Below are 21680 nucleotides of genomic sequence, written 5' to 3'. Positions count from 1 at the left end.
CCTCCCTCCTCTCCCTCCTCTCCTCTCTCCCTCCCTCCTCTCCCCTGCACTCCTCTCCCCTCCCTCCTCTCCCCCCCTCCCTCCTCACCCCTCCCTCCTCTCCCTCCTCCTCTCTCTCCCCTCCCCTCCCTCCTCTCCCCTCCCCTCCTCCTCTCCCCTCCCTCCTCACCCCTCCCTCCTCCCTCTCCCCTCCCCTCCCTCCCTCTCCCCTCCCTCCTCTCCTCTCCCCTCCCTCCTCTCCTCTCCCCTCCCTCCTCTCCCTCCCCTCCCTCCTCACCCCTCCCTCCTCTCCCCTCCCTCCCTCCTCCCCTCTCCCTCCTCTCCTCTCCCTCCTCTCCTCTCTCCCTCTCTCTTTCCTCAGAGCCCAGACGCGGTGACCCGAAGTCCCCGATCAAAATGATAGATCGGCGATTTTCCCGCCACTCACCTCAACGGCCCGCAGAGCCCGAGCCCAGGAAACTACAATTCCCAGACTCCTGTGCGTCTTCCTTCCGCGTAGCGCCTGAGGCCCCGGCCCGACTTACCTTAGCTCAGGTCCCGGTCCGGGCCGCCGCCGACGTTCATGCGCTCGCTGTCTCCCGCCCCGCCAGCCTTTAGGAAGATGGAGGCGATGGCTCCACGGAGCTCCGTACCGCCCCGCCAGTCTTTACGAAAGATGGTGGCGATCGCGTGCCGCTTGTTTGTAATCAGGGCCAGCGGGACGGGCGGTGCCTAGCTCGGGCGTGGCTGGGGAGGAGAGGCTGAGGCTTCGAGGCCTGCAGGCAGCGCATCGGCGGAGGCAGCGAGTCAAGAGGAAGAAAATAGGGCAAAAGGTAGGAAAATTAATGAGGTTAGAAAATATATTTACAAAATAATTTACAAACGCCCCCGGTGACGCACCGATTGGTGAACCATCAGGTCACTGAAGTGTAGGATTGGTCAACCATCACGTCAGTCAACGCTGATGAGCGGCAGGATTGGTCAACGGCTAATGAGCGGAATTTTTTCAGTTTTTTGAACGTTTTTGGTCTACTGTCTGAACAATTTTTGTCTGACCAAAAAGTAAATACGCCTGTGACACTTCCATAATCATAAGCTTTCTTTTGATATAACATGTGTGTAGGTACGCTCTATAACTTTTGATTGTTAGAGGACATACAGACAGACAGATGAACCGCTTTATATATATACTAGCTGGAGTGCCCGGCGGTGCTGAGGCTTTTTCGAGGGCATGTTGTTGTTGGTAGAGAGAGAGAGATAGCGACTGGGGGGAAGAGAGAGAGCGACTGGGGGAGAGAGCGACTGGGGGGAAGAGAGAGAGCGACTGGGGGGAAGAGAGAGAGCGACTGGGGGGAAGAGAGAGAGCGACTGGGGGAAGAGAGAGAGCGACTGGGGGGAAGAGAGAGAGCGACTGGGGGGAAGAGAGAGAGTGACTGGGGAAGAGAGAGCGACTGGGGGGAAGAGAGAGAGCGACTGGGGGGAAGAGAGAGAGCGACTGGGGGGAAGAGAGGAGAGCGACTGGGGGGAAGCGAGAGAGCGACTGGGGGGAAGAGAGAGATGGACTGGGGAAGAGAGAGAGCGAGAGACTGGGGAAGAGAGAGAGCGAGAGACTGGGGGGAAGAGAGAGAGCGAGAGACTGGGGGGAAGAGAGAGAGCGACTGGGGGGGAAGAGAGAGAGCGACTGGGGGGAAGAGAGAGAGCGACTGGGGGAGGAAGAGAGAGAGCGACTGGGGGGGAAGAGAGAGAGCGACTGGGGGGGAAGAGAGAGAGCGACTGGGGGGGAAGAGAGAGAGCGACTGGGGGGGGGAGAGAGACAGCGACTGGGGGGGGAAGAGAGAGAGCGACTGAGGGAGAAGAGAGACAGCGACTGGGGGGGAAGAGAGAGAGTGACTGGGGGGGGAAGAGAGAGTGTGACTGGGGGGGAACAGAGAGCGACTGGGGGGGAAGAGAGAGAGTGACTGGGGGGGGGAAGAGAGAGAGCGACTGGGGGGGAAGAGAGAGAGCGACTGGGGGGGAAGAGAGAGAGCGACTGGGGGGGAAGAGAGAGAGCGACTGGGGGGGAAGAGAGAGAGCGACGGGGGGGAAGAGAGACAGCGACTGGGGGGGAAGAGAGAAAGCGACTGAGGGAGAAGAGAGACAGCGACTGGGGGGGAAGAGAGAGAGCGACTGGGGGGAAGAGAGAGAGCGACTGGGGGGAAGAGAGAGAGCGACTGGGGGGAAGAGAGAGAGTGACTGGGGGGGAAGAGAGAGCGACTTGGGGGGGAAGAGAGAGCGCGACTGGGGGAGAAGAGAGAGAGCAACTGGGGGGAAGAGAGAGAGCGACTGGGGGGGGAAGAGAGAGAGCGACTGGGGGGGGAAGAGAGAGAGCGACTGGGGGGGGGAAGAGAGAGAGCGACTGGGGGGGGAAGAGAGAGAGCGACTGGGGGGGAAGAGAGAGAGCGACTGGGGGGGGAAGAGAGAGAGCGACTGGGGGGGAGAGAGAGAGCGACTGGGGGGAAGAGAGAGAGCGACTGGGGGGGAAGAGAGAGAGCGACTGGGGGGAAGAGAGAGAGCGACTGGGGGGGAAGAGACAGAGCGACTGGGGGGGAAGAGAGAGAGCGACTGGGGGAAGAGAGAGAGCGACTGGGGGGGAAGAGAGAGAGCGACTGGGGGGGAAGAGAGACAGCGACTGGGGGGAAAGAGAGACAGCGACTGGGGGGGAAGAGAGAGAGCGACTGGGGGGAAGAGAGAGAGCGACTGGGGGGGAAGAGAGGGGAGGGGAGGGGGGGGAGGGGGAGAGGGGGGGGAGAGGAGGGGGGGAGAAAGGGAGAGGGGAGCCAGCAGACCCTCTCCCCTCTGCCAGCGATTGCTCCGCTGAGCTCCATGCCGCCCCACGCACTGACATTCCGAGCGCAGCGCCCCAGTCAGCCCGAGCCCCGCCCTCCTGAGGCGGCTTGAGACGGCCGATTGCGGCTGGCCGGGCCCGGTTGCCTTGGTAACCCTCCTCCCCTCTCCGCCTCCCGATCTCCGGGATCGGGCCTGGGCCTGAGCGGCTTGAGACGGCCGATTGCGGCTGGCGAGCCCGGTTGCCGGGGTAACCTTCTCCGCTCCCGCTCCCCCTCCCGAGCCCTGCACCCCCCCCCCCGCTAACCTGCTCGCTTCCCTCTGGCCGCGCTCTGTGTGGAGGTGCGCGTGCGCCGTGCAGCGCGAGCGCGAATGAAGCCCCAGCCAGCCTTTACCAAGATGGCTGGCCGCTGGTTCGGAATCGGGCCCAGCGGGGGGTGAGGGGTGGGAGGAGCTTGCCACAAAACAATTGCCTAGGGTCCAGCATGGCTGGCAACAGACGCCCAGGCTTCGAGGCCTACCTGCAAAAACGGGGAAAGGTAGGAAAATTAATGAGATTAGATAAAAGATTTAGAAAGTAATTAACTTTTTTTAAAAACAATATGTGTTTTAAAAGCAACTTTTTTTTTAAAGACGCAGAAAGCGGGAAAAAGAAATGAAAAGTTTGGAATCAAGATGGCGGCGACTCACCTCGGTTCAGAATGATAAGGCCCACCCACACATGCACCGATTGGTCAACCGTCAGGTCACCGAAGCGTAGGATTGGTCAATCGTCCCATCACTCGACTCTAGGAGGGCCCGCCCGCACGCGCCAGGAACCCGCCCCCGCCACGCAGCGATTGGTCGACCGTCGGGTCGCTCGACCGTACGATTGGTCGACCTCGACGTCACTCTATTGCTAATGAGCGGATAATGAGATGCTAATGAGCGGAATTTTGAAAATTTTTTGGATACTGCGGGAGCAATTTTTGTCTCACCGAAACGTAAATACGCTTATGACCGTTCTGGAATCGTAAGCTTTCTTTTGATGTAACGCACGTGTAGGTACGCTCTATAACTTTAGAGTGTATAGCTGGACAGACACACTGAAGGACAGACAGACAGATGTATCCTTTTATATATATAGATAGATAGACTAGCTGAAGTGCCCGGCGGTGCCGAGGCTTTTTCGAGGGCATGTTGTTGTTGGAAGAGAGAGAGAGAGCGACTGGGGGGAAGAGAGAGAGCGACTGGGGGGAAGAGAGAGAGCGACTGGGGGGAAGAGAGAGAGCGACTGGGGGGGAAGAGAGAGAGCGACTGGGGGGAAGAGAGAGAGCGACTGGGGGGAAGAGAGGGGAGGGGAGGGGGGGAAGAGAGAGAACGATGGGGGGAAGAGAGGGCGGGGAGGGCGGGGGAGGGGGAGGGAGGGCGGGGAGGGAGGGCAGGGAGGGGGAGGGAGGGCAGGGAGGGCAGGGAGAGGGAGGGAGGGGGAGGAGGGGGGGAGAGAAGGGGGTGAGGAGGGGGGAGGGAGTGGGGGAGAGAAGGGGGAGCGGGGGTGAGAAGGGGGGGAGCGGGGGAGAGAAGGGGGGAGGAGAGAAGGGGGGAGGAGGGAAGGGGGCGAGAGAATGGGGAGAGAGAAGGGGGGGAGAGAGAAGGGGGGGAGAGAGAATGGGGGGAGAGAGAAGGGGGGGAGAGAGAAGGGGGGGAGAGAGAAGGTGGGGGGGAGAGAGAGAGACAGAGGGAAGGAGAGAGAGAGGGCGAATGGCCCGCGGCCGCAAATGGAGCCAAGCCCCGAGAACAGGCGTGAGCTGGCTTGAGGCTGAGAGACGGCCACGCCCGGTTGCCGGGGTAACCCTTCCCCCCCTTCCGAGCCCCCGTCCTCCCGAGCACCGGCCGCGCCGCCCCGCACTCCCGAGAGCCCCGCTCTCCGAGCCCCAGCCGCCCCGCCCCGCACTCCCGAGAGCCCCGCTCTCTGAGCCCCGCCCCGCCCCGCACTCCCGAGAGCCCCGCTCTCCGAGCCCCAGCCGCCCTGCCCCGCACTCCCGAGAGCCCCGCTCTCCGAGCCCCGCCAGCCCCACACTCCCGAGAGCCCCCGCTCTCCGAGCCCCGGCCGCCCCGCCCCGCACTCCCGAGAGCCCCGCTCTCCGAGCCCCGCCCCCCCCCGGCCGAGCCAGCTTGAAGTCCGCCGATTGCGGCTGTGAGAGACGGCCGGCGGGCCCGGTTTGCCGGGGTAACCCTTCCCGCTCAGAAAGCCCCGCCCGAGATCCGCACTCCCGAGAGCCCCGCCCCCCCCCACCCGAGCTGAGCGGGGAACAGAGAGAGACGCCGCGTCTCAGCTGCTCCTGCTGCGCGCGCACCCTGACCCTCGTGGCTGACACCGTTGCCCCGGGTAACGTGACACGGGGGGGGGGCGGCGAGGAGCTTTGCAGAAGCCGTGGGACAATTACCTAGCTCGGGCCTGGCTGGGCAAGAAAGGCCCAGGCTTTGAGGCTTAACAAAAACAGGGAAAGGTAGGAAAAAGAATCTTCAGGTTAGAGAAAATATTTACAAATGAATGAAGTTTTTTTTAATACAATGTAATAAAAGCAATTTTATTTTGCTGGAAATGTATATTTGAAAAGAAAGACGCAGAAAGCAGGAAAAAGAATGGAAGCAAGATGGCGGCTACTCACCTCGGTTCAGAACGATAAGGCCCGCCCACACACGCACCGATTGGTCGACCGTCAGGTCACCAAAGCGTAGGATTGGTCAATCGTCCCGTCACTCGACCGTAGGAGGGCCCGGCCGCACGCGCCAGGAACCTGGCGTACGATTGGTCGACCTCGAGGTCACTCTGTCGCTAATGAGCGGATAATGAGATGCTAATGAGCGGAATTTTGAAGGTTTTTCGGATACCGCGGGCGCAATTTTTGTCCGGCCGAAACGTAAATATGCTTACCATCGTTTTGGAACGGTGAGCTTTCTTTTGACGTAACGCACGCGTAGGTACGCTCTGTAACTTTCGAGCGCATAGCCGGACAGACGCACACCCGAGGACAGACAGAAGGACAGACAGATAGACAGACAAACAGAAAGAACGATCCGTTTATATATATAGATAGAAGATAGATATTTGTCTAATGTAGCAAATTCTCACCACCTCCAAAAGATTCACGGGTTCAATAAACACTGCACCGAATATAATAAAAGCACTCAAGATAAAACTATCAGCCTATTTCATCATTATCAACTGCATTAGTACACAACAAGCTTGCCACAAAAATCTTTGTCAATGGGCTTCACCCACCAACTAGCCAATTCCTACAGCGCCGATAATAAATGACTCTGCCAGAGTCATACATTGTAATAACTCCATTTTTAAACAGTTGGGAAAAGTCCATTTCTTTCAAATGCCGAGAAGGTTGCTTCTCTTGACATTCAGGTTCATTGGCCAGGCTTTTATGGTAGATTGAAGTTAGAGTGCAAAGTGATAAAGCCCTGAGATAAGGTTACTATGAAGCGTTATAAAAATACACCCAAAAGAATCACGTCTGATCTAATTTATCATATTGCTTAATAACCCAACCGCTTAATCACTGTATCTTGATTTACCATGTCTTGTCTCCTACCCACTTCACCCTTGGCAGTGTCCTGTACTTAAAGGCCCAGGGCTAGATTTTCAGTTGCTTGCGCCAGCAGTTAGCGCCTTAAGAGAAGTGATTTTCGGGCGCTATGCGTGTAGCGCCCGGGCGCAGTGCAGTTTGCGCCCCGCCCCAAATTAAGTTGCCCGTTAGCGCCGGCGCAAAGTTTAGCGGCCGCCCGGATGCGCGCGCAGAAAATGACGTCACATCCTCGTGCAACGCCCTTTGGCCGCCCCGAATCCAAACTTCAGTCGGACCGCCCCATTGTGCGGCTGGCGTCCAGAGCGTTTGTAAAATGGAACGCAACACACCCTGGGAGCGCAAATTAAAGGGCACTCCTCCTGCACTATAAAAGGCAGTCTGCATGTGTTGTGTGGAAGGATCCAGTGTGTTGTTGTGAACGGTGTATTTATCTCCTCCTCCTCCTCCTCCTCCTCCTCCTCCTCCTCGTCTTTTTCCCCCCAGACTCTGCTTTTGAAAGAAACACATGCACCCTTCCCCTTTAAGAGCTCACTGGCACCAGAGTGTCTGCCGTGCGCTGCGCCCGAGCTCGGGTGTTGCGCTCTGCACCGCCGGCTTAGCGCCTAAAGATAGTAGTGGAACGCCTCTTTTAGCGCTCCACCAACCTCTTAGGGCGAAGCCACTGAATTTCCGGCAACGGGGCGCTACTTTGGGGCGGGCGCTAACTTCGGGCGGGCGCTAAGGTTAGCGCCCCAAAACTGTCTCTACTGAAAATCTAGCCCCCAGTGCTTTCACCTAATTTTCTTAATTAAAAAACATACCCATCACTGATTAAGTTCGAGTTCAGTGTAAACCCATGTATAATATATTAAAATCAAGATGCTTAATTGCAAAAAATACGCTGTGTCAATCACATCCCCCTGATTATTCTTCATTAACTAGGTAACTAATAACCCTCACAGTGTAGTTACGACTTCTGGCATCTGGACCCCAGCGACACTGATAGAGAGTTTTCATTTCAGGTTCATAAAAATAATGAGCCTTGAGGCTGGGAATTTAATCTTCAGGATCATGGGCTGTTCACGAATTGCTTAGACTTTGCTGCCACATTTAGAATGTGTATTGAAAGAAAGAACTTACATTTATATAGACCCTTTCATGACCTCAGGACATCCCAAAGCCAATGGGGGAGAAATTCGGTATCGCCCCATTTGGGGCGCAATTATCGGCCGGGCGCAAAGTTTAGCGCCTGGCGCTAATTATCGCCTCCGACTGCAAACTTGGCTTCTATCGCCCCTGGAGGTGATTGGAGTGCTAAATCAGGCGCTACACACCTCCCTTAAGGCGCTAACGCCGAGGAGCGCTGGCGAAGGTCATGTGATGTCAGTCAGCAATGGAACACAGACACATTTGTGCCGGCCAGTTCGTAAAGGTGAGGGTCGATCTTGCACTCCATCCACACCCTGCTCATTGCAGCCTTGAATCTCGGCCTGGAGAGACCTGTACATCAAATCTGCTGGAAAGAACAATGGAGAGGCCCAGGGAAAGAGCTCAGGGTGCAAACCCCATAATCTCTTCTAAATCGATGCAAGGAAGATCAAATCAAAATGAACCTGCAAAGTGCTGCTCAGTATCCAAAACTCCTTCGCACAGCGTTGAATCTCTCCAGAAGTCTCTCTCTCTCAGAATGCGTGGTGCAAAAATGTCACCGACAAAAAAAGGCAGGAAGTGTTCACCTTTAAATAGCGCTCCCCCAGTCCCTTTCTGACAGCATAACGCTCCCCTCAACCTGTCGCTGCTAGCGGCAGGCGGTAAGGCAGGGGGCGACACTCAATTTCCGGTCCGGGGTGCTAACGGGGCATTGCGCACTCGACTGACGTCACAATCTGCCAGCGCAGGAGATCGTGACGGTAGTGTTTAGCGCCGCCGCAAATTGTCTAGTTAATTTCGCGAGCGGCGCAAACATTGCTGTGCCCGGGCGCTAGTTACTTTGTGCCCCATTAGTGCCCTCTTAAGGCGCTAATGGGAGGCGCAAACAACTGAATTTTCCCCCCAATATTCCCTCTTGTTTTTTGTGCTCGGTCCCTTTAACTGGCTGCACAGTTCATTTAAATTTTCGCGCCTGCGCAATTTCTTCTGTGTAAAAGCCGGTGAGCAGCCTGCGTGGGACCTCCAGACTGCACAGCCGTGCAACTTAGTGGGAACATTACCCAAAGCCCTTTACAGCCAATGAAGTACTTCTGAAGTGTAGTCACTGTTGTAATGCAGAAAACGCGGCAGCCAATTTGGGCAAAGCAAGGTCCCACAAACCGCAATTATATAATGACCAGATAATCTGTTTCAGTGATGTTGGTTGAAGGATAAATATTGGCCAGGACACCAGGGAAAACTCCCCTGCTCTTCTTCAAATAGTGCCATGGGATCTTTTACATCCACCTGAGAGGGCAGACGGGCATCAGTTTAATATCTCATCTAAAGACGGCTCCTCCGACAGTACAGCACTACCTCAGTACTGCACTGCAGTCTCAGCCTAGATCATGTGTTCAAGTATCAGAAGTGGGGCTTGAACCCATGATTCACAGGCAAGAGTGCTACCACTGAGCCAGATCCCTGAAACTTGCAGTGAAATTGATCTCCATATCACCGCAGTTTCTATTCACATGGCAGAATCACATGATCTGGATTTTAAAGGGCTATTCTGTCTGGAGAGTATGATGTCTGGCAGCAAAAGAGGGAAAACACTTGAAAACCAGACAAGAGAGACCTTAGTTAAAGAGCCAAGACTCATTGTACTGCACACCAGGACAAAGAGCCCGCTTGATCGGCACCCCATCCACCACCTTAAACATTCACTCCCTCCACCACCGGCATACTGTGGCTGTGGTATGTACTATCTACAAGATGCACTGCAGCAACTCGCCAAGGCTATTTCGAATCATCTCCCAAACCTGCAACCTCTACCACCTAGAAGGACAAGGGCAGCAGGTGCATGGGAACACCACCACCTCCGTTCCCCTCCAAGTCACACATCATCCCGGCTTGGAAATATATCGGCGTTCCTTCATCGTCACTGGGACAAAATCCTTGAACTCCCTCCCTAACAGCACTGTGGGAGCATCTTCATCACACGGACTGCAGTGGTTCAAGAAGGCGGTTCACCACCACCTTCTCAAGGGCAACTAGGGATGGGCAATAAATGTTGGCCTAGCCAGCGACGCCCACATCCCGTGAATAAAAAAAAAAAACACCACCCCTGAAAATAATAGGAAAGAAGATAAGTCAAGTACTGGTTAGATGATGTCAAGCTTGATCTTGAAAGCTTGTAGATTGTAGAGAGACGTGGAGACCAAGAGTAGTAATCACTACAAGCACTAATTCTATCTATCATGTAGACTAGGCTGGACTATTTTTTAAGCATGCAATACATCTCGGCTTCAGGTGGGATAGGCTTGTATAATCCAATAGTCTTTCCTGTTCCTGAAAAATGATAAGCTCTTTTCATTTGATTTGAGTTTCTCTATTGTGGTTTAAGATACCTACCCTCAAGCCTGTGTACAATAGATAATAATAATAATAATAATGTTATAACATAATAACCAGAGCAAATCTTCCTCCTAGAACTGGGAATATCTTAAGTTACGATAAAACAATGAACAACATATAATTAATTGGCAGATACTCGAATACGAGTAATTAATAGATAACGTTATTCTGTTTAATAGGGAACATTCCACCTTATTGCATACGTATCACTCAAAGGAAATACTCATTCAAGCTGGGCTTATGCCACATTGGAAAAAGACAAGCCCCTGGAAATGCACCAAGTACGGCTTGTGATCGCAGTGAAACCTCGTCTGCACTGTTTCAGTGAATAAAATAAATCAGTTTATTCTGGAACTGCACGTGGGGCCTGTAATCTTCCTGTCGCTTATATGTTTATAAATGGTATTGAATCGTCGTGCAGAAACACTACTGCAACTGAAGCAGATGTCTGGAACTGCTGCAGTGCAGCATGGGTACAGGCGAGTCTGTGAAGTCATCATAAATCAGCTTTGTACCTGGAGAATTCTTTTTCTTTCAAAAGTAGATCAATTACTTCCCACTTTATGTTCTGCCACCTACGTATAGATTTATTGCTGTAGTTTACTTAACGTACTAATAAATGAACAAAGGCAAAAACAATAATTTTCCTGAATTGCCACAAAAGACTAGGGGGGAAAAAATCGGTTGGTTTGTGCCTCCCGTTAGCACCTTAAGAGGGCGCTAATGGGTCAGAAAGCAACTAGCGCCCGTGCACGGCGATGTCTGTGCCGCTCACGAAATTGATTAGACATTTTGCGGCAGCGCTAAACACTACCAGCACGATCTCCTGCGCCAGCAGATCGTGACGTCAGTTGAGTAGCGCCCCGGACCGGATATGGAGTGGTGCTCCCTGTCTTACCGCCTGCCGCTAGCAACGACAGGTTGAGGGGAGAGTTTTGCAGTCAGGAAGGGACTGGGGGAGCGTTATTTAAAGGCGATCGCTTCCTGCCTTTTTTTGTCAGCAAAATGTTTGCACCACGCATTCTGAGTGAGAGAGAGAGACTGCAGGAGACATTCAAAGCTGTGTTGAGGAGTTTTGGGTACTGAGCAGCACTTTGCAGGTTCTTTCTGATTTGATCTTCCTTGCATCGATTTAGAAGAGACTATGGGGGCTGCACTCTGAGCTCTTTCCCTGGACCTCTCCTTTGTTCTTTCCAGCAGATTTGATGTACAGGTCTCTCCAGGCCGAGATTCAAGGCTCCAATGAGCAGGGTGTGGATGGAGACCCAATCCCCTTTAAGAATTGGCCGGAGCCAGTGTGTCTGTGTTCCATTGCTGACTGACATCACATGAGCTTCGCCAGCGCTCTGAGGTAGCGCCTCGCTCCTCGACCTTTGCGCCTTAAGACAGGTGTGTAGCGCCTGATTTAGCGCTCCAATCACCTCCAGGGGCGATAGAAGACAAGTTTGCAGTCGGAGGCGATAATTGGCGCCAGGTGCTAAACTTTGCGCCCGGCCGATAATTGCGCCCCAAATGGGGCGATACTGAATTTCTCCCCCTAGATCTTGGACGAGATTGGATTTTAAGATGTGGTGGAAGGGAAAACTTATCTAAAATCGTTTTGTTTGTGTTCGTTAAGGTAACAGCTGTTGATTTTGGGGTCATGGAAGATTCCCTACTTTTGGCATCCAGTATCAGCATCAATGTCAGAGAATGCGGAGTCAGGGACAAGTAGCAGAATGGATTGCTGGCTGGCTTCAAGATAGAAAGCAGAGAGTAGGGGTAAAGGGTAGCTATTCACAGTGGCAGAAGGTGGATAGTGGTGTTCCACAAGGATCAGTGCTGGGACCACTGTTGTTCACAATTTATATTAATGATTTAGAATTTGGAATCAAAAACACAATTTCTAAGTTTGCGGATGACACCAAATTGGGGGCAATAGTCAATACTGAGGAGGACTGCAACAAATTACAAGAAGACGTTAATAAACTTGCAGAGTGGGTATATAATTGGTAAATGAAGTTCAGCACAGATAAATGTGAGGTAGTACATTTTGGTAGGAAGAATAGGGAGGTCACTTATTACTTGGAAGGTGTGATCTCGGAGTACAAATACACAAATCATTAAAAGTTACGACACAGGTTAGCAAGGCCATAAAAAAGCAAACCAAGCACTAGGGTTTATTTCTAGAGGCATAGAATTGAAAAGTAGGGAAGTTATGCTAAACCTGTATCGAACCTTGGTTAGACCACACTTAGAGTACTGCGTACAGTTCTGGTCGCCATATTATAAAAAGGATATAGAGGCACTGGAGAGGGTGCAGAGAAGATTCACAAGGATGATACCAGAAATGCAAGGAAAGGATGAACAGGCTGGGTCTCTTTTCTCTTGAAAAAAAAAAGCTGAGGGGTGACCTAATAGAGGTCTTTAAAATTATTAAAGGTCTGATACAGAGAGAATGTTTCCACTTGTGGGGAAGAGCATAACTAGAGGCCATCAATATAAGATAGACACCAAGAAATCCAATAGGGAATTCAGAAGAAACTTCTTTACCCAAAGAGTGGTGAGAATGTGGAACTCGCTACCACAGAGAGTGGTTGAAGCATTTAAGGGGAGGCTAGACAAGCATATGAGGGAGAAGGGAACAGAGGGTTGTGCTGATAGAGTTAGATGAGGAAAGACAGGAGGAAGCTCGTGTGGAGCATAAACACCGGCATGGACTGGTTGGGCCGAATGGCCTGTTTCTGTGCCGTATATCCTATGTAATCCTATGTAGTCAAGCATTCCCAGGTCAGATGTTCTAATGAAAGGTTATCGACCTGAAATGTTAACTTTGTTTCTCTCTCCGGATGCTGCCAGACCTGCTGAGTATTTCCAGCATTTTCTATTTTTAGTTCAGATTTCCAGCCTCCGCAGTGTTTTGCTTTTGTGCAGATGTAGCCCATGTTAGGTTCTGGGTAGAGCTCCTTCCACATTGTTCCAACAATATACCTTAACCTCAATTTCAAAACAGCACTCTCTACTTCACTAGTCTGATACTTTCATAACTCCTTGTAGACAATTTGAGTCCTTGTTATACTGTCTTGAGATTTTCATGCCAGTAGTGGTATAGATTCAGTTGAGAAATTCTAATATAATGGAAGTAAAAGATATTTAAATCTTGCTGCGTCTCCATCAAGCCATCAAAAATCTGATGCTTAAGTTGCACTCGCTCCAAGAGCACTTCAGCTAGTCCCACTCCCCCACCCTTTCCTCGTAGCCCTGCAAATTTTTGTTCCTTCAGGTACTTATCCAACTCCCCTTTGAAAGCCACGATTGAGTCTGCCTCCACCACCCTTTCAGGCAGTGCATTCCAGATCCTAACCACTTGCTGCGTAAAAAAGTTTTTCCTCATGTCGCCTTTGGTTCTTTTGCCAATCACCTTAAATCTGTGTCCTCTGGTTCTCGACCCTTCTGCCAATAGGAACAGTTTCTCGCGATCTAATCTGTCCAGACCCCTCATGATTTTGAACACTTCTATCAAATCTCCTCTCAATCTCCTCTGCTCTAAGGAGAACAACCCCAGCTTCTCCAGTCTATCCAAGTAACTGAAGTCCCTCATACCTGGAATCATTCTCATAAATACTTTTTGCACCCTCTCTAAGGCCTTTATATCCTTCCTAAAGTGCGGTGCCCAGAATTGGACACAATACTCCAGTTGAGGCTGAACCAGAGTTTTATAAAGGTTCATCATAATTTCCACGCTTTTTTACTCTATACCTCTATTCATGAAGCCCAAGATCCCGTAAGCATTTTTAAACTGCTTTCTCAACTTGCCCTGCCACCTATAACGATTTGTGCACATATACCCCTAGGTCTATCTGTTCATGCACCCCCTTCAGGATTGTAGCCTTTAGTTTAGATTTCCTCTCTACTTTCTTTCTACCAAAATGTATCACTTCGCACTTTTCTGTGTTAAATTTCATCTGCCACGTGTCCGCCCATTCCACCAGCCTGTCTATGTCCTCTTGAAGTCTATCACTATCCTCCTCAGTGTTCACTATACTTCCAAGTTTTGTGTCATTTGCAAATTTTGAAATTGTGCCCTGTACACCCACATCCAAGTCATTAATATATAATCAAGAAAAGCAGTGGTCCTAGAACCAACCCCTAGAGAACACCACTGTATACCTTCCTCCAGTCCGAAAAACAACCATTCACCACAACTCTCTGTTTCCTGTCACTTAGCCAATTTCGTATCCATGCTGCCACTGTCCCTTTTACTCCATGGGCTTCAACTTTGCTGGCATCTATTATGTGGCACTTTGTTGAACGCCTTTTGGAAATCCATGTACACCATGTCAACTGCTTTGCCCTCATCAACCCTCTCTGTTACCTCATCAAAAAATTCAATCAAGTTGGTTAAACACGATTTGCCTTTAACAAATCCATGCTGGCTTTCCTTAATTAATCCACACTTGTCCAAGTGACTGTTAATTTTGTCCCTGATTATTGTTTCTAAAAGCTTCCCTACTACCGAGGTTAAACTGACTGGCCTGTATTTGCTGGGTTTATCTTTACACCCTTTTTTGAACAAGGGTGTAACATTTCCAATTTTCCAGTCCTCTGGCACCACCCCCATTTCTAAGGAGGATCAGAAGATTATGGCCAGTACCTCTGCGATTTCTTCCTTCATTTCCCTTAGCGTCCTAGGATGCATCCCATCTGGTCCTGGTGACTTATCTACTTTAAGTACAGCCAGCCTTTCTAGTACCTCGTCTTTGTCAATTTTTATCCCATCCAGTATTTCCTCTACCTCCTCCTTCACTATGTCTATGGCAGCATCTTCTTCCTTGGTGAAGACAGATGCAAAGTACTCAATTAGCACCTCAGCCATACCCTCTGCCTCCATGCGTAGGTCTCCTTTTTGGTCCCTAATCAGCCCCACCCCTCCTCTTACTACCCGCTTACTATTTATATGCCTATAGAAGACTTTTGGATTACCTTTTATGTTAGCTTTACCTTTTAAATACTGCATTATGACTCTCTAATTACATGAATATAAACCTGGATTTAATCATTGGACGTAGACAATTTATATATTGGTTATATACATAAATTGCGTATTGTATTTCACGTTATATAATTGCACTGCCATTCAATACAAGAAACTCCAAATATACAAATAATCTCATTAATAAGTAAATGTACATCAAGTATTCATAAATCAACTTGTTAAATGCAATTAAAAGCATGAAAGGCCTCTTAATTAACCTTTCAATCACCAGCACTGCACAACGCAAGCACGAGGAGATAAATCCTCACTATATCTTTAGTATTTGGTGTGAAAGGGAGAAGTGTAATTGAGAAAGGGGGATTGTGGTTGAAGAGGTTCTGCTTATCATTGCTGAAGCCTGCCCCAGTAAAGTGTGCAAGAATAATCTCCCAGCGTTACTGGAAATAAATGGCAGCTTGTACTGTCGGGAATAACCAGTAAACTGCGGAGTGCTGAGTCGTTTCTTACTAGTTCTCAATGAGAAATATGTGCGTTGAAAATTATGGCATAAAAGGCTTGAAAGTTTCCCTCCACTCAGGCCATTCAGCCCCTTGAGCCTGTCCCGCCATTCAATTAGATCATGGCTGATCTGTGTCTTAACTTTACCTGCCTTGATTCCATAAACCATAATACCCTTGCCTAAGAAAAATCTACCAAGCTCACTTCTTAATTTTACAATTGACCTAGCCTCAACAGATTTTTGGGGGGGAGTTCCAGATTTCCAATGCCCTTTGTGTGAAGAAGTGCTTCACCCCTGAATGGCCTGGCTCTAATTTTATTATGCCTGCTTATTCTGGACTCTTCCACCAGAAGAAATAGTTTCTCTGTATCTACCCTATCAACTCCTTTAATCATCATAAATAGCTCAATGCGATCACCCCTTAATCTTCTATACTCAAGGGAATACAAACCTACTCGCAATCAATGGGGGTACATTCCAGTCTGTAATCATTTAAAGAAACGCTGGTCAATTTAACAAAGCAGCGTGCACTCACGCGTGACGTCCATGTGGATCCTCCTTGGTCAATACGCCTTCCTTTTCCATCAGCATTTGCCGAAAGGTCCCAACTTTCTGGCAAATTTCTTCCTGAGTATACCTGAAACAGCAACAGGAGATCTAATGGGTATACAAGATAGTAAACAGCATGGAAAAGGGAAATCTAGAAGATTACTTCACAATAAGAGGAGAAGGGTACACAGGTTCAAAGCAATAAAATGTAGGACTGAGATTAGGAAGTTCTTCTTCACGCCAGGAGTGATCAACACATGGAATGGGCTCTGAAATAGAGCATGGAGGCAAAAAACCTAGAATCATTTAAGAACCAATTGGATGCTGCAATGTGGGGAACTTTAGGGTCATTAATTTCTGGATGGATGAACTAAAATGGGCCAGGTTGCCTTACTCTGTCAAAACCATCTTGTGACCTTCTGAAAAGAGTTTCTCAATTTAGCTGCTTGTATGACACACCAAAGAAATAAAGAACTGTGCTAGAAATAATTTCAGTAGTTTACTTACTTTATTTTAAAAGTAAGATACTATTCCCTTGCCTTTAATAAAAGTTGCTTTTTTGGATTGAATTCCTGGTACTAATATGATATGTTAATCTGCGCTGTATTTGTTTTGTTTTCTGTATGGTGCTAAAACTGGCCTCTTGGGCCGTGCAAATTGAAAACAAGCTTTCAAGCTTAACTAGGCTATACCTTGCATAAATAACAATAAATACGGTATACAGTAATATATTTTGCACTAATAAAAGATTATGAGCTGCGTCTGATGCAAGTCATTTACAACACAGGTTTTAGCATCATGGACCAGGGATTTCCAACCCCTGTTCACTAATTCTGTGTGTGGGCAGGAGATACATCATGGGACTTGTAACTTTACCCTGTCCTTATGGAACTATAACACCCAGAATGTTACCATGATAACAAGCGGGAAGAAAACTAACAACTCACAACAGTGAGGCATAAGCAACAGGGAAAAAAACATTTAAATACATTTTTCAGCATTTTATACAGATTGAACAAGCAAATAAAAATTTGGAGCTAATCTTGTTGTTTGGGCTGAATTTCTAAGTGTAATTTTGGGGGACTGATTATTTACGCCTGAGCTGTTTTTCGAACACTTTAATGCTAAGCTTGGACATTGTGTCTGATTTAGGCAGTCAGGCCTAGAACACGGTCGTGTAGTGGTTATGTCACTGGACTAATAATCCAGAGAATATGAGTTCAAATTTGACCACGGCAGTTTGAGAATTTGAATTCAGTTGAAAAATCTGGAAATAAGAAGCCGGTATCAGTAAAAGTGACCATGAAGCTGTCGGATTGTTGGGTTGATTCTTAACTGCCCTCTGAAGTGGCAAACCTCAGGGCAACAACGGATGGGCAATAAATGACATGCCCATGCCAGCGATGCCCACATCCCGAGAATGAATAACAAAACAACACATGACGAATGACCGGCCATTCAAGGTATTGGTCACTGGAGAATTAATGGAACCTCCCTCCTGTGGCACCAACTACAGCAGCAGCAAGAACTACAATCCATGTGGGAGAATAAACTCTCTTTTATAATCAAGTCAATAACCAGGAAAAAGGAGGGAGGAGGGAAAGACAAGCAAATAAATGAATTCATAGAGAATACAGCAAATCCACAATGAGAGGCACAAAAGAATAAAGAATATTTTGTGATGTGAACCAAGGATAAGGGGATTCGGGGAGGGAAAATATAAATGAATTAAAATGGTAGGTAACTAACAATGTAAATGATATCTGTGAGGTCTATCTCGTTAGTGAGCGGCAGAATATTGTTACTGTGTCAGTCAGGTCGCTCAGTAAAGTTGTTGTATTATAGTGGTGGAGAAACCACTGTTCTTGGGCTGCAATGTGTTTCAGACTAATGGTGAGAATTGCACTAGTCTTGGGTATAACACACACCCATAGGGCATCACACCTCAAACGTGGTCATTCAACCTCAGGGCATCACAGTTCAAATGTAGCTGTCGTCTCAACACTGGTGTTAATCCCTGCAACCGCATTTCCTTCAAGATGCCGCTCTCTCTCAAGGCCCTGGGACATTGGTTTAAGTGCTTCCCTGACCAGTTGCTGAGCTTGGTTTTGTCATTCACTTATCCCCTCACCATTAAAATTAAGCCCATCAAGCAAGCTGATGGCTCCTCTTCACTCCCCAATTTATAACTCTATATTTTTCTTTATCTTTTGGAGCCTTTTTTTCCCTCCCAAACACGCAAGGTCTGATCATTCCACAGAAAAAAATCTCCTCACAGAAGTTAAAGCAACGGAAAGAACTGCAACAGTCGTCGAGGTAACCATTACAATATGGGATGGCGGCCGCCCTTCCCCTCCCCCCCAGAAGCTGCTGTGGCACAAATGATCCGTCACGGGTCAGTAGTTCATTCTTACTGAAATGCTCATTATCTGTGATGTATTGATACACAGAGCAAAGAGCAATCTGTGGAATATGATACAGAGACATGATTGTATCCAATTTCTCTTCATGATAAAATTATAATCTATTGGAAAATATAATTTCATCGGCAGCTGGGCCCCATATATTAAAGTAGTGTCTAAGTAGTGTCACTGCAATGCACAGCAACAATTGTCACTGGGTTTAATGAGCACTGTGGCTGGGGGAAGCGACTGAAGTGGTTAAAACCACTCAAGCTGTTCTTTTGATGTGGCACCTCATATTGCCAGAGTAAGATTTTGGTGTCTTTTCTTTACGTCAAATTCATTTACCAAATTAGCCTTTGTGCTAATGTAGCAAGTTGGTTTCAAGCCAGACTCCATCTTCCTTTGGATTCTATGGTGTTCAGCACAGCAGTTGCTTTCTCTGTCATTATCACATTGTCAGTTTTCCAATATATTTGCCATTCATTTTTTTTATGGCAGGCTATGTATCTATTGAGACAAAGCTTTATAAATCCCACTGAGCCTCATGGGGCTGTCATCTGACTTTGCTAAAGATTAAATGATCACGGAAAGGTTAAAGTATGTCACTACATAGGAAGGATTCTTCAACTCTTAACAAAGGCCAGTGGATTCATCATCATTTAATGTACACGGGTGGCTTCACTGGCTAGGTTTTCAAATCTGATAAGGAAATGTACAAACACCGAGTATTTCATGGAAACGCCACGATTTAGTTCATGCCAGCAGTTCATTATTATTTTTAACAGATTGCAGTAAAACCATTTGTGCCGGATTGCAGTCTTTCAGTACTGCATAGCATTATGTTGCAATGTGTTCACAAAATATAACTGTGCCAATGAAAATATAGTGGCAATTTGTACAGACCTCCTTCTTGTTCACTGGTCTGATTATGCAGTGATGTAATGTGGAATGTGTCTTGTGGGGGTGGGGGAGAGAATAATTTAAAGAAAAATGGACAGATTTCTTTTTTATTATTTCTGTGCGTGATGTACATGTGATAAACTATGTCAAGTGCGAGGCAGACAGAGATAAAACCAGTGCAAGTCGTTAAAGTATAGTAGGCAGTTTCTATAGCAACTGATTGTAAGGAGATTATTCCAGATAAATTAGTGGATGACTTTGGCTTATTTTTCTGTTACGATGTATTATCAAACATCAATATGAATATTAAAATTGTATTATAATGCTAAAAATAGAGAAGAAAAATTGCAAGATTTATAGCAATTGAATTTGAGAATGGAAATACTGTAGTAGCTGTGTGTGAAAGTCCATACAGCATTGTAAAGAAAGATGGGCATTTACATAGCGCCTTTCACAACCTCAGGATGTCCCAAAGCACTTTACAGCCAATAAAATATTTTTGAAGTGTAATCACTGTTTTAATGTAGGAAACGCGACAGCCAATTTTCACACAGCAGGGTCCCACACACAGCAATGTGATAATAATCAGATAATCTGTTTCTTTTTCGGTGATGTGGATTGGGGGATAAATGTTGGGCAGGACATTGGGGAGAACTCCCCGGCTCTTCTCCAAATAGTGCCATGGAATCTTTTCTATCCACTTGAGAGGGGAGATGGGGCCTTTCTTTAACGTCTCATCCGAAAGTTGGCACCTCCCTCGGTACTGCACTGGAGTGTCAGCATTGGATTTGTGCTCAAATCCCTGGAGTGGGACTGCACCCACAACCTTCTGACTCAGAGGTTAGATCTAGAAAGATCTGGGGGAGGGGGGGATAAGTATAGGATACGAATTTAGGAAGCGGAGTAGGCCATTCAGCCCTCGAGTCTATTCCCCATTCTGTTAGATCACGGGCGATTTACCCGCCTTAGTTCCAGCTCAGGAGTCGTGAAGCTATAACTTCTGTTGGATCAATGCCGCATGAAGCTTTCAAAGTATAACAATACATTGTGCAACTAATCCCGGGAGATGGTAAATGGCCACGTTTTATTGCAGTGTGATAGCAACATTTCATCCCTCTCAATTCAATATCCATTTAAAAACCAATAGTGGAATGGTCAGACTTTGTGAAAATGTTCCATTCACAGTTTACTTTTAGTAAGGGCCCATAAGAAACACTCAGGGATTACGCTGGCGGTTACATTACAACAGTGACTTAAAATGGCTGTAAAGCCCTTTGGGACGTCCTGATGTGGTGAGAGGCGTTATATAAATGCAAGTTCTTTCTTTTTCTTCTTCTACCATGCTAGCACATTTTTATATGGAAGTTTATTTATCAGGTGAGAGAGAGAGAGAGAAAGCTTTCCTTCTTGGTTATTCTTGTCGAAGTAACACTATCCAAAAGAGTGTGGCTGCATTTCAGGGTGACCCAGCCTTGGCTCTATGAGTTGGATGGTACTCTGAGTGAAGGACCATGGTTAGGTGATGTGCTCATCTAATGAGTCTACAGCCAGCCTGTCGCTGTGAACTGTTAAGAGTATCATATTCCAGATGTGAGGAGCCAGCCTGCTCTTCAAGCTAGATAATGCATGGGATCCCATGAGCCTGATGCTGCTCTATATTCTGTGAGTGAACACCTTGCTGCATCTCAACTTCTATGTGGATGTCACATTTCACTCACAAATGAAGACCGGCCTGATCTCTAGGTATTTGGACAGCTACACTTTTCCATTTCACGCTAATTTTAGCTTTTTCTGTCAAGCTGCTGGGCCGAAGCGCGCCAACAATGCAGCAAACTGATTGCCTACACTTGCGCAAGGTCAAGTCATTTAAAAATAATTATTCATAGCTGCCTGTGTAGCTGTGTCCTCCTGCAGGAAGCCAGCCGGTGTGGGAGATGTGCAAAAATCTGACCAGCATCTCAAAATTAAAGGGAAAGGCTTCACTTGGAGGCGAGGGTTGCATATGGGGGACACATCTGGTTTCAGCCTCCATAAAGCTTCAGGATGAATTTTGCATATTGGTCAGCCCTTTGCCAAGAGGGGAGGGGGGTTAGTGCCAGACAAAAACAAAGTGAAAGTCAACCCAACGCAGAGGCATCAAACACACTGGGCAGAATTTTGCCGGTGCTCAGAGTGCGGGTTTGGAGGTGAGTCCGCTGTCAAAATCGAAATGATTGACAGCGGATTGGGAACCCGCTGCGAACCCGCCTCCATGTAAGTTTCCAGAGTGTTGGGTCTACGATTTCAGAACAGACCCGACACCAAGCGTCATTTAAGAGGCATTTAAGGTACTTAACTGCTTGTTAAGTGCTTGTTTACTACTATTTTGCCAGCCTTTTTCTATTTTACCACCTTTTTAACAGGGTTCACATCGTTCGGCGATCACGTCAGGTAAGTAGGTCGGATTC

At 48.2% G+C, this 21680-nt stretch overlaps 1 protein-coding gene across 7 annotated transcripts in view; it reads right to left on the bottom strand.

Annotated features, from left to right (window-relative positions):
* Positions 1 to 21680, bottom strand: part of srrm3 (serine/arginine repetitive matrix 3) — a 389856-nt gene that overhangs the window by 227100 nt on the left and 141076 nt on the right. For all 7 annotated transcript variants that reach the window (XM_085964221.1, XM_085964222.1, XM_085964226.1 and 4 more), the window contains exon 3: positions 15915 to 16016. In XM_085964221.1, coding sequence (XP_085820347.1) covers positions 15915 to 16016 — 102 coding nt within the window. The remainder of the gene's footprint in view (positions 1 to 15914; positions 16017 to 21680) is intronic.

Source organism: Somniosus microcephalus, chromosome 22 (assembly GCF_052327205.1).
Source record: "Somniosus microcephalus isolate GS21.2 chromosome 22, FLI_Smic_1.0, whole genome shotgun sequence".
In the NCBI taxonomy this organism is placed as follows: domain Eukaryota; kingdom Metazoa; phylum Chordata; class Chondrichthyes; order Squaliformes; family Somniosidae; genus Somniosus; species Somniosus microcephalus.
This window is presented reverse-complemented; position numbering and strand designations above follow the sequence as displayed.